The following is a 13,085-nucleotide window of genomic DNA, read 5'->3' as shown; positions in this document are numbered from 1 at the left end:
AAATCTTGGAACAATCTTGCACGATCTTGCAAGATAGCCGTAAGATATGCAAGAATTACAATATGACCGTCGATCTTATAAGATTCTTGCAAGATACGCGTAGAACTTTTGCAAGATTCTTGCAAAAGAACCATTTTTTCTAAAATTGAGCATTCTCATTAAGATATCACAGATGAAGTCGATATATAACTTTCTGTTTAGATCCTAGAGAAAAATCGTTAAAGACAAAAAAAAACTTTGCACCCCAGTTTTTTTAATTACAGCTGTGTGATAAGCTCAGTAAAAGTGTTGTTCTGCTATAGAACGAGTTTCAAATGAATTGGAAGGCTAACAAAAATGACTATTTCTGATTTTAGCCATGTACGATTTTAATCGTCAAAACCGTTATGTGAACAAACTGACTTCAGTAAGAAAACTGGTCTCAGAAATTTTTTAACAAATTTTTTTGGAGTCTATCTTGCAAGATCTCGTAAGTTTCTTGCAGGATAGGCGTCCGGATTTTGCAACCTGGACGATAACCGTCATTTGCAAAAATCTCTAAAGTTTTTGGAAATCCTCAAAAATCTTGCAAGATATGCGTCGTTTTTCGGCTAGGGTTATGCAGTCCTACTACGATCAAAACAATCCATCAATACTGAAGTTCTGTCGATTATCCTCTGGAACTAAATATTTCGTAAACTGTTCCTTAAATGGCAGCAATAAAGGACAATTGATGTATCCTTCGACAGTATTTGACAGCTTTACTCGTGTTACTGCTTTGGTATACAAAAATTACATACTTCTGAAAAAATAAATTGAGTTTTTTTTAGCCTTGGACTCAAACAGTTAAATATTTATACTAAGAATAATTGTTAACTTACTATTAACTAGTATATCCTTTAACGTTGTCAATCGTCAAAACTTGAAACTGAATTTTGAGCCATTCGGCAGAAAACCACTTATGTTGTCGATTAAGGGCCAGATAATTCAAAAGAATTTAACAAATGACGCTGCTTTTTAAAACAACTGGGCAAAAATAATTGTGTATGGAAAACTTTTAATCCAATTTAAAAAAACAATATAACAGTTATTTTCAAATCAATGATAAATCTAATTTGAACAAATTGCAAATAGCGACTTTCAAATCAATTGACACTGGCAAGCCCAGACTTCAAACATATAAAAAAGATAATGGAAGTCGAGCCGAGCAAACCTTTTTAAGGTCCTCAAAATTGAATAAAAAAGTAGGACAGTACTGTTAATATCGATGAAAAATATATGTGACAAAACAGAAAACAGTCGAGGGAGAAAAGTATTACATGAAAGCGTACCCGAATCTGTCAGCAAAATTGCACTTTATCAGGATAGTTATCTTGTAGCTCTTTAGCGATTTGCTTAACTGAAACGTGGCTAAAGCCAACAGATAACAAACAAATTTTTAATCAAGCGAATTACAGTAGCTTATTTAGTTCGGAAAGAAAAAAGAGGTGTGGTGGCGTTGGAATATTTATAAATTGCGCGGCTAATGCAAAATTGCTTGCAAAATTGGAAAGTCTCAAATCAGGCTATATCAGTTCTGATAAAATATAGAGGGACTGAAATAATTATAACTTGTGAATATATACCGCCAAACTGCACCAATGAAGCTACGTTTTCAACGTTAGGAAGTTATTTAGATGGGATAGTTCTCAAACCAAATACCAAACATATACTTTGTGGAGACCTGAATTTTAATTTTTTTCACAAAGGAAAAAAACATGACAAGCTAATATCAACACTTAGCGCTATTGGGCTCTCTTTTGTGTCATCACAAGATGCAACAAGAGAAACCAATTACTCAAAAACGTTACTTGATGTGTTTTTTTACGAATTTTAAATCCTCTCAAAAAGTACTGAAAACAGCTGCAAGCGATCACTATACCATTAAATTACAATTTTCTGAAAATAACAAATTTTCCAATAAAAAATGTAATAAGATACAAGTATGGTCAAAATTACAGAACATTGATAATCTGAATGAAATAAGAGCAAAAATTGTGTCTCACAGCAACTTTCTGCTCAAGAAAAAATTAAATTTCATCAATTGCATTTAATCATTGATTAAATTCCAAGATTTTTTAAACACTGAACTGAACAAAATAATTCCAGAAAAAAATCCATCTGTTAGAAACAAGAGATACTGGGTCGACAACGAAGTAAAAACCGCTGCTACAAAAAACATCACATAAGGCAATTCTTTTTAAAAGAAAAATCTTCGTCAGCCAAAGCAAAAAATGAAAATCAATTCAAAGTAGTTAAAAAACATGTCAGGAAAAAGATGAGACAATACTATCAAACAAAAATAAATAAAAACGCTGGACAAAACACTCGAAATTTTTTTGATGCTGTAAAAAAAAATAATGGGTGAGGCCAAAAACCTAGAGGTGAAGGAAGTAGAGACAAAACTGGAATCTTTTAACAATTTCTTTGCAGGCATAGGGAAAAAACTTACAGAAAAATTTAGTGCTAAACGCAACGAGACCTGCACAAAGAAAATTGTCAACAGTCTATTTGTCCAAAAAAAACAACAAAAACGGAGATAAGCAACAATTTAAGTGATATGAAAAACAAATGCAGTGTAGATGCTTCCAATTTGAATAACTATTGCTTACGGTTGCTAGCGCCATCAATTTCACCCTTTCTCTGCGAAGTCTTCAACTCCTGTCTAAATTTGGTTTGTTTCCTGATTGCCTGAAAATTGCAAAAGTAATCCCAATATTCAAGGAAGGGGACGAAAGTGATCCATCAAAATATCGTCCGATATCACTTCTACCGGTGGTAAGTAAAATTTTTGAAAAAATTATCTCCAACAGAATTATTGTTTTCCTTAATAAAGAAAAAGTGTTAAATGAAAATCAATTTGGTGTTAGACAAAACGGCAGCACAATTGATGCACTGGTGGAACTCAGAAAAAATGTTCGATTAAATTGGCTAAATAGTAAACAAAATACAATCAGTACTTTCTTGGAACTCAAAAAAGCATCTGACACCGTGGACCACCAAATCTTACTGGAAAAGTGCTCCAGTTATGGTCTAAGAGGACGTGTTTTGAAAGTTTTGAAGTCCTATTTGAGCAGAAGACTTCAAAACACTGAATTAGGCTCAAAGAAGTTATCTATGAGCAGCAGAGAAATTGGTGTCCCACAAGGCTTAATAATGGGTCCATTGCTTTTTATTATATACATAAATGATCTGACCCTAGAAACATCTGACATTAAATCCATCCTCTCTGCAGATGACACTGTACTTTATACAAAAAATGTACCCAAAACAAATGAAACTAAAATCAATGTAATTCTTCAGAAAACAGCCTCCTGTTTGAATAGAAATCGACTGACTTTAAACGTTGAGAAGACAAAATGCGTATAATTTTTTGAAAAGAGTGCAAAAAAAATCTGAAAGGGTGTATATTAACAGTAAAACAATCCAAAATGTTGAAACTTTCAAGTATCTAGTTATTCAGGTAGACCATAAATTAAGTTTTCAAGAACATGCTAAAAACTTAACGAAAAGAATGTTAGGTTTCTGGTCACTTCTCTACTGAATTAGGAAGGTCCTAACAACAAATCGGTTAGTTCAAGTCTATTGAACATATGTGCACCCAGTAATTCAATACGGAGTCTTAGTTTACGATAACATAAGCAATCAAGTACTCAAGCGCCTGAATCCAAGGGTGAAAATATTAGCCAGAATCTTAACATTCAAAAAAAGTTTGACTCCATAACAAGTAGGCGGAAAGAACTGCTACTCTATAATGTATCAGAGCTCCGCCTGTATGAAAAACTCAAAATGGCAATAAAAATAAAACGAAAAGGATGTGAAATCCCAGTTTTAAAAAACTGTTTCTCAAGGGAAGAGCTTCTCAAAATAGCAAATGCGCGAAACAGTTCTCGCAAATTGTGTTTATGTAAGAACAATTTTGAAAACTTCTCACTGCAACCAAAAATTCGTAAAACGGTTTATTGCCTGCTAAACTTTTTTCCCAATTTTGTTAACTTTATTTTTGATCTGTCAAAGTGGCAAGTAAAGGACTTTTGCCACAAGTTTTTGGACTTATATATTATTGACAATGATGAGTTGCTATCTTGGTTTAAAATGTAAGAACAAACCGAGTACTAAACTTCAAGCCTCCGTCAATTTTTTTATATGTAGCTTTTTTTAAAAAGTTTTCATAATCTTCACATATAATCTTTGAATTTTACGATCTCTTTCGCTAGAGACACTTGAAAACAGGCCAACCATGGCCTAAAAGTGTTCTCCTGCAGTATTAAATGCTAAAATGAATTTCGATTTTAACTTCTAAATTTAAAAGAGCATATTTCTTTTTTTTCTAACCAATACTCTGGAAACAATTTATTATTATTTTGTCAAGCGAGAACGCCGTTTCCGTGCCAGGTTTTTGCTTTGCGCAAGAAGTATGCAAAGTTTGACAGTTCCTTTATATATGATCGTGTAAACACAATAAATGTCTTCTTCATGAATATTTTCATAAACGTTATTAATTTACTGCCACTCACTTCTTCGAATGGTTTTTTCTTTTGTTTAATTTTATAAAGTTTGTTCGTGTTTTGCAGAGAAAAACCTTTAGGCCTGTAATTTCCTGTTTTTTTTTCAAATGCCTTTGAAGTATATAATTTTTAATTTTAAATTTTTAGCTTTAGCACCTTAGTTGAGGCCTCGATTTTATGAGTAAGCCTAATAGGTCGAGGACTATATATATAATATATATATATATATATATATATATATATATATATATATATAGAAATATATATATATATATATATATAATATATATATAATATATATATATACATATGCATATATATATATATATATATATATATAATATATATAAAAAACTTATAGTATACTGCTGAAATCAAGCTGATTTTTTTGCGTGGGTCCAGCTTATTTTTTTCCATAAGGCATATTGGGTTTTTAATTCAAAACTTTCCTACTAACGCGGGTTCGTTCCCTCAAACTAATCAAACTTAGGCAGGAAGCTTACCTACTCGGCCAAAACGCCTGAAAAATTAGAAATTTTGTTATAATGAATAACTACCAGAATAAGTTGAGCACCTAATTTGTTGTCGAGTCAACGTCGGGAACATCGTTTATTATCAAGTCAAAGTTGAGAATATCCTTTATTGACGAGCCAAAGTCAATGACAATCTTTTTTGTTCCAGTCAAAGTTGAAGACTACTTCTAAAGTCAACCCAAGTTCAGATAATAGTCGAGAACGGTCTTTTCAACGTCCAGGCTTGGACTAGGGCAATATTGCTACTTCTGCTCCGGTCCCACCTTAATGGGGGGGTATATGCTCAACTGAATTTTTGTTAGCCTTTGTCGATTTTTGAATCTGAATAACCAAGTGACTCACTTCTAAATTTAATTGTTTGCATGTAACTATTTTTTACAGCACACTGTCAATAAACTTTGTTCTGAAGTCGTATGTATTTTAGACCCTTCTGCTGCGCACCTTCGGATGGTACATGGTCAAAACTGGCACTCTCAGACTCATGGGCGACTCTGTCCAGTTCTCAAGCCCAATTCTCCTCAGCCTCCTCATCCAACACATCGAACAGCCGGACACACCCCAGTGGCGGGGAGTTCTCCTTTGTTTACTTTTGTTTGTTTGTTTATGCATCGAAGCCCTGATAAAACTGCGCTACCAAAACAGTATGCATCAAACTGGACTTATGATGAAAGCGGCTGTTGTTGACTATACATACCAGAAAGCCATCAAAATTATGTCTGGAACAACTGCGGCTAACATCGTCAATGTCTTACGAATCGATTGCGAATGTTTCTTTCTGTTAAACCGACAAATTCACCTTGTCTGGTCAAATCCTTTCGTCGTTTCCATGTGTATATACCTACTTTATGTTCAGCTTAAATCGGCAGCTTTTATCGGTCTTATTGCGGTATTTCTGATAACATTACTAAATGTTATGGTTCTTTATTTCATGCAGCATCAAGTTGAAAAAAGTCGCGAACTTAAAGACCACAAACTGAGCTTGGTGAATGAGGTTGTGACTGCCATCAAACAGATTAAGTTCTACCAACTTGAAAATGCTTTTCACCATAACTTAAAAGAAGCTCGGTTAATGGAACTGAAAGCTTACAATCGAACCCAAATATTAGTGCTAATTGTTCACGCGTCGCTAGAACTGTCGCCTACTATAATCGGAGTTGCCTGTATTTCCGGTTATTTATTTATGTTTACGGGTCAAGGGATAACTGCTGGCCAGCTGTTCGTCTCTTTATCAATTCTGAACGTCCTTAAAGTGCCGTTGTATAGCGTGAGTGACGTCATTCGAGCTGTGCAGGAATCAAACATTTCTTGCAAACGTCTTGTGCGGTTTTTGAACGTGCAAGAAATTGATCGCGACTTGTACATCAACTACGACGACTCTGATGAATTTGATGTCAATATTGAAAACTGTTCCTTCAAGCACTATAAAAATCAACTAGCTGCTAGGAACCATTTATTAGAACAGCGAGAGAAAGCTAGAAAACAACAGATTCAAAAACAACAACAACAACAGAATATGAACGCTCAAAATGAAAACAGTCCTTCAATACAAAATAACTTGAAAAATTTGCTCGATAATTCGAAAAACGTGAACAGCAGCTTTGAACTGAAACCCTTGAACAAACAAACTAACGGTGTAAAATTAGCCCAAAACGGTTCGAACAGCCCAAAAACGCAGCAAAAAACAACCGAGTTCAAAGCAGTGAGTGAAAAAGAAAATAAAAATGGATGTCCGCCCAACTTTAAAAAGCAATTCCAACTGGATAGCATCAATTTAAAAATTAAAACGGGCAGCCTTGTAGCAATAATCGGGTCGGTTGAGTCCGGAAAAACGGCACTCCTTTCGGCTATTGGGGGCGAGATGGAGCTTGTGCCCAATGAATCTGACGGAAATTTGGGAAGTTTGAAAAGGAAAAGAGTGAGTTGGGACTTGCAGCACTTTGTGTCTCTACCCAATTCTGTTCAGAGGAATATTATCCTATTTGACCAGCAGAATTTGTGGAAAGCAGACTGGGTGAAGTATAGGAAGACGTTGTACGCATGTGCTCTCTTTCCAGACATACCTACACTTCCAGATGGTAATTCGTCAATTATTGAATCAGATTTTAGAAATATTTAAAAATAAATGTTAATATGCGCTACACATAATTTTTCCGCCCCTCAAACGTCACACAACATATAAAGTTTAAAAAACAAGTACCCTCATGCTTTACTCAAGGTGTTGTCTTGTTATCCAATTGAACATAGCTCCGCTCTTGTTGCATCAGCAGCACGACCAAAATATACATTGCTCGGGTTGCTCGTCATACAAAATTCTTAGTGGTCATACTAGGTCATATATGATTCATAGTAATCATACTAGATCATTTATGATTTGTAAGAACTCTTGGTAGTCATACAAGGATCATAAATTATTTCCTAGAAATCAAAAAGGGATCATACAGAAATTTTTAAAGCCTAAAAACTGTATAATTTTCATTTTCTATCCAAGTTTCTATCGAAAAAATTTCTTAGAAATCATACAGAGTCATATATGACACATAAAACATTGACTGGTGCCACAAATTTGCGTATAGTTTAGTCAGAGGACATATTAAATTATTGTATCGCAATCCACATTTGCAATCCACATTTGATTCTTTGCTTGCGCTTAAAAAATAACATCGCAATTTGAACACATTCACGAAACGAATTTGAGGTTGTATTCAAAAATTCTTTTTAATGTTCCTATAATTGAGCATTCATAATTATTAACTGGCTTCAGAGAATATCAGAATTTCAGTTTTTTATTTTGACTTACTCTTTTATTTAGTGCCCGACTTTGCAACTGATTTTGTACGTTGGGCTCTTTTGGCGGATCATAAAGTGACGCTGGGGAATCACATAGGTGATGCTTTACCGGACAAACTTAAAAAAAACCTAAATGGCAAATAGATTGATGAAAAATTGATGTATGGTTTCTGGTACTCATATTAGGTTCATATGTCACGTCTTGGTAATCATATAAGGATCATGTATGATTTTTTAGTAATCCTGAAAGGACCGTACTAGGAAATACGTTATGAATTGTATGACATCATATATGATCCTTGTATGAAAACTGAGAATTGGCGAACCGGGCGGTCTAAAATCTGCAACGCTACATGATTTGCGGAATATTTTGAACTTAAAAATTTTTTTCCAATCACACAACTTCGAAAGTCCTTTGAACGAAATTATAAATGTCTGATGCGAAAGTTTTTTGATTATCAGCTGGCGGTTGTTTTATTTTGACAACTAATAAGGAGCAGTTAGATCAAAATCCAACTGCCAATGTAAATAAGCACGGTAAACTTTGAACGTTGGAAACAGGAAGAAGTGAAAACCTACTGCGCTTTTATTTTTCGTCGTTTCTCGGTGTGGGTCAAAAAGTTTTCTCGTTTTATTATCCTGTTCGTCAGTAAGAAAATATCTTTGAGATAGGTGAGTGAAAAATTGGGACTTCTTAAAAACTATGGATGACAAAAATTATTTTCTCTCGTTGATTTTTTTTTTGAAAAATTGAAGTTGGATACTGATCAAAGAGCTTTTTCGTACTGCGCTGAATTTTTCAAGGGTAAATACTATTCATATTAATTAGTTTTGCTTTCCGAAGCTCAAAAATTAACAAAATACAGAAAGGTATCAAATTAATAATTAAAAATGCACTTTTAAAAATACAAGAAAATGATTTTCGAAACTTTGACGTTATAGATAAGCATAAGTTGCTTGATAAACCTAACAAATCGAAAAAGTTACATACAATATTTTTACAACAGGTGCACTTGATGCTCGTCTATCTTTCATTTTTTCCAGAAATATATGTTCTATTTTGAAAAAAATATATATTGGATGGTAAGAGATGGTCTTAGAGATGTTTGAGTGGTCTTTAATTTCAATCTTTGTTTTTAGGGGGAATTTCAATCTTCATTTTTATTTTCAATTTTTCTTAAAGAAAGAAAGTATTGGAAACGTTTGTCCGCAATAATTTCCAAAGCTCCCCGTATCTCTCTGTCCACAACTTAACAAAAAATTGGTTGGCATAAAATCCCAGGAAATTTGCAGGTTTTCAACAAATTGTTGGTCGCTAGTATGCTCTAAATATATCCATTGGGTTAGCACTACCTTGGGTGGACTCCTGTAAGCACTTCCAGAGTAGGTAACTTCAAACAGTTGTACTTGTTATCTAGGAAATAGGTATAAAATATTTAACAAATGATTAGCGATTTTTTGCGTACGTTTCTTTTGCAAAAATAAAGCGGGATAAACACATGTTTCGTCTACAATAAAGCACTCGGAACTTGCATTAAATATCAATTAAAACAGATCATATTAGTCAAATTCGTTTTCTTTAATTTCAAAATTAGAAAAAAAAGAGACAGATTTGAACCTACAAAGAGTGCTTTTTTTCACTCTAAAGAATTGCGATTGTGATTTTTACAGATATTGCGTCAAGTATTTAAAAAAACGTTCAGAAATCATTTCAGTTGTACATTGCTGAAAACATCGATTCTTTAATGAATTGGAGTCAATTTTTTTGAAACCTAATGCATTAGTAAATCATGTAAACTCAAAATCATGTAACTATAATAATCCAAACTGATCTGAATTTTGATATTCAATAACATTGTCTGCCTAACAACCTCGAGAAATTAAAAATAAAATTCGGGCAATAATTGTTTAGGCTAATTACAGACACAAAATTGTGGAATCGAAATTAGTCTTTTCAAAAATAGCCACTCAATGTACTTTTTCTTGTAAAATCTGACATACAATTTCCTTAAAATTTTTGAAGGTTTCTCTATCAACTGTTCCAGACTCCAAGTTTTTTTTCATCTTGAACGAAAGGTAAATAGTCGGCACTACAATTCATTCATAAAAAGTTCTAGTTCATGAGATACTACAATTTAGAATTTTTTGTAAGCGTATCAAAACGGTTCACACTATACTGCGTAGTTTTAAAATCTAGAGGATTTTTCGGCCATTTTTGGATAGAAGTGCTAGCCATATATTTACCGATTTTTCTGTGTAACCGCAAAACTGCTTGTTAAATTAATGGGCAATAACAAGAAGTCTTAGCAAAGAAAAACTTGTTTTAAAAACTCTTAGCGATTAAGTGACGATAAACTTTGACGGGTTAACCAAGTTCGTATTTTTGAAATCAACAGCAATTAGACATTCCAATGTCACCGCGAGAAAAACATTATTGACTAACTTTTTTTTAAAAAAAATTTAGAGTTTTTTTTTGGTTTTTCTTCTCGTATTTCTTCATTTTTTGAGCTTCTGCAAACGTTGTAAGGCATTTAAGGACCGACCTAAGTTATGGGGCAGGACTTATCATCGTGTAAGATCTCATATGACAGATATTCTTCATAAGCTTGTCTTCATATCTTATTTGATAGCTAACTCAAGCTTTCACTGTAATTTTTCAAGTTAAACTTATTTTTCTAGAAAATGTTCTATAGATTCTTCTCTGATATTGAGTAATGAGAAAAGGGCAGAGGCTGGTATTAAAGTTAGAAAACCTAAGTAAAATTGATTGATTAAATTTAAGAGTTCAATTTCTTCAATGTTCCTTGGTATCAGTTTTTCCGATACTCCATGCACTTTCACTTCAGGTGATCAAACGGAGCTTCTGGATGTTGCCAACTTAAGTGGGGGTCAGTTGAAACGAATTTCATTGGCCAGGACCTCTTACCACGAAGCATCTGTATATCTTTTCGACGACCCTCTGGCCCATATGGACGCACTAAGCTCTAAACACGTGTTCGAAAATCTACTGTCCAGTCGCGGTCTCTTAAAAGACAAAACAAGAGTCGTCGTCACCAATGACTTCCGGTTTCTGGATAAATGCGATTCCATCATATTCCTTGAGAAGGGGAAGATTCTAAGCCACGGGACCTATGAACAGGTTATGAACGAGTGTGGGGAAAGGTTCCAAGCGCTGGCTAGAAAATTGGAGGAGAAGGCGGATGGTGCTGGAGATGGTGAAAAAGAGATCCGGTCTGTTTGGAGAGAACAACTTGATGAGTATTTTAAACAGCCGCTTCAAATCGAACACCAGAGAGGTAAATCCTTCTACAAAACTGTGCCTATGAAATAACCACGCTTATGGTATATCAGGCTAGCAAATCGGACAATCGGTGCAACGGTTGCGTGCAGGCCCAGTGTACAGGAGACAGAAGGTTCGAGTCTTCTAAACTCCAAATCTTTAGCAGCCTATTGAGTTAGCTAATACGATCAGTTGGGCGAACCGTTACACGTACAAAAAATGTCTATGAAAGATTGGCTGTCTATGAAAGAAAGCTGCCTGATTTTCCGAAATGACAAAAAATCCTCCAAATTATTTTAAGAAAATCAGGCAGCTTTCTAAAACATTATGTATACCGTTTAATTTGCAGGGAAAGATTTTGTACCGTAATTTGACCAGAATGACAAAAGAATTTTGAGACAAAGTTATGCAAAAAATGAAGAAAGATAGAACGGGGTTCAACAATGCAGCCATTTGCCCGAACTCTTTGTCAAGATGTTTTTTGTCCAAAAATATGTTCACATTGGACGATCAAATTTAAATCCGCGGGACAAACGATACATTGATTGGAGAGCTTCAATATTTTTTGAAGTGAAAAATTTGTGGTAGAAGAAACTATGTAATTTTGTTGCCATTAATCTCTTTTCCTCTGCTCAGAAACAGATGATGACTCCTCTTTTTTTGAAAAGGTAGCACATTTGATGATCACGGTGCATTAAATGACAAGGGCAATTGCATAGTTTTTCTAAAATTTTTCAAAAATTGTTGCTTGGGAACAATAAATTCATACCCAGCGACTCAATCCAGAACACATTTTTCAAATCTGATTGACTGTAGACGGTGTTTTGATCAGGCCGTGCAAACTCTGGACTGTTGGGTGGCACGTTGCCCCTGTATGCAACCCAAGCATGCCTTATCATAGCTCGTTTGGGTCCTGCGCGCTAACTAGGGTGTGTTGACGGGTTGCTCATCATAAAAAATGCGTAGTAGTCATACTAGATAATACATGATTCGTATGAAATAATAGTAGTCATACATTGACCATACAAAAAACGAAACTTACTCTCAAAAACAGATCATTATGCCCTAAGTTACTGATATAAAAAGAATAATCGAAGCTGTAATATTTTGAGAAAAACACAGTATACTCTGCACTGAGTGCAGCAACGGGTTGTTTATATCATTTTTTACGAATTTGCAAATATTTGCAATTTTCGCCTTGGTTTGCAAAAATTTGCAAATTTGACCTTCAGCAGTGAAAATTTGCAAATATTTTGTTAATCCCGAAAAATTTGCAAATATTTGCAAATTTGACATTATGTTTGGACTACGGTAGTCATAAAGTACAAAAATGGTTAAAAGATGCTGCAACGTATAGAAAAAGTAAGGTGTTTTATACATAACCGTTGCTCCATATTTCAGAAGGAGGAGGCTTGGAGTTCAGATACAAAAGTGCGGAATTGTTGATGAGTAGGTTGGAGGAACAGAGGAGACAGATCCACCAGCTGACTACCCAGAGGAGAATCGACAGATTGTGCTCACAACAGTTAGAAGAACCTATCAAAAGAAGAATGAGTCTCACAAGTGAACAGGTCAACATTTTTACACCTTTTGTACACTTAAGCAAAGGAAATCTAATCTGCACATAATGTTCCATCCTATCATATGAAAAAAAAATCAGAATTGAGAAGATAAAAGTTTTTTAATCAAAAAAGCCTATCCTGATTTGCCCACTCAACTTTGTTTATAGACATGCATAGAACACACTTTGAACATCATAGGTCAGAACAATACAATTATTTTATTCCTTTTTCCAGGAAAACTACCAAACTGAAACTGTGATCCATTTTTTAACATGAAATCTCGTTTTTTTCTAAGGATTTTTTTATTCGTCGTTTTTTGAGAATCAAATGAAGCTGTTGTTAGAAAACATTGAAGCAAGTTTGGTAGAAAAATATACACAAAACATTCTTTTCGCTG

The 13,085-nt window shown here is 34.2% G+C and overlaps 1 protein-coding gene across 2 annotated transcripts in view; it reads left to right on the top strand.

Moving 5' to 3' along the window:
- LOC142356291 (ABC transporter C family member 8-like) overlaps positions 1-13,085 on the top strand; it is a 38,811-nt gene that overhangs the window by 1,748 nt on the left and 23,978 nt on the right. For both annotated transcript variants that reach the window (XM_075408259.1, XM_075408274.1), the window contains exons 2-4: positions 5,484-7,134; positions 10,693-11,142; positions 12,528-12,697. In XM_075408259.1, coding sequence (XP_075264374.1) covers positions 5,484-7,134; positions 10,693-11,142; positions 12,528-12,697 — 2,271 coding nt within the window. The remainder of the gene's footprint in view (positions 1-5,483; positions 7,135-10,692; positions 11,143-12,527; positions 12,698-13,085) is intronic.

Source organism: Convolutriloba macropyga, chromosome 1 (assembly GCF_964194025.1).
Source record: "Convolutriloba macropyga chromosome 1, txConMacr16.3, whole genome shotgun sequence".
Taxonomy (NCBI): Eukaryota; Metazoa; Xenacoelomorpha; order Acoela; family Convolutidae; genus Convolutriloba; species Convolutriloba macropyga.
Note: the sequence above shows the minus strand (reverse complement) of the source record. Positions and strands in the feature narration are given on the sequence as shown.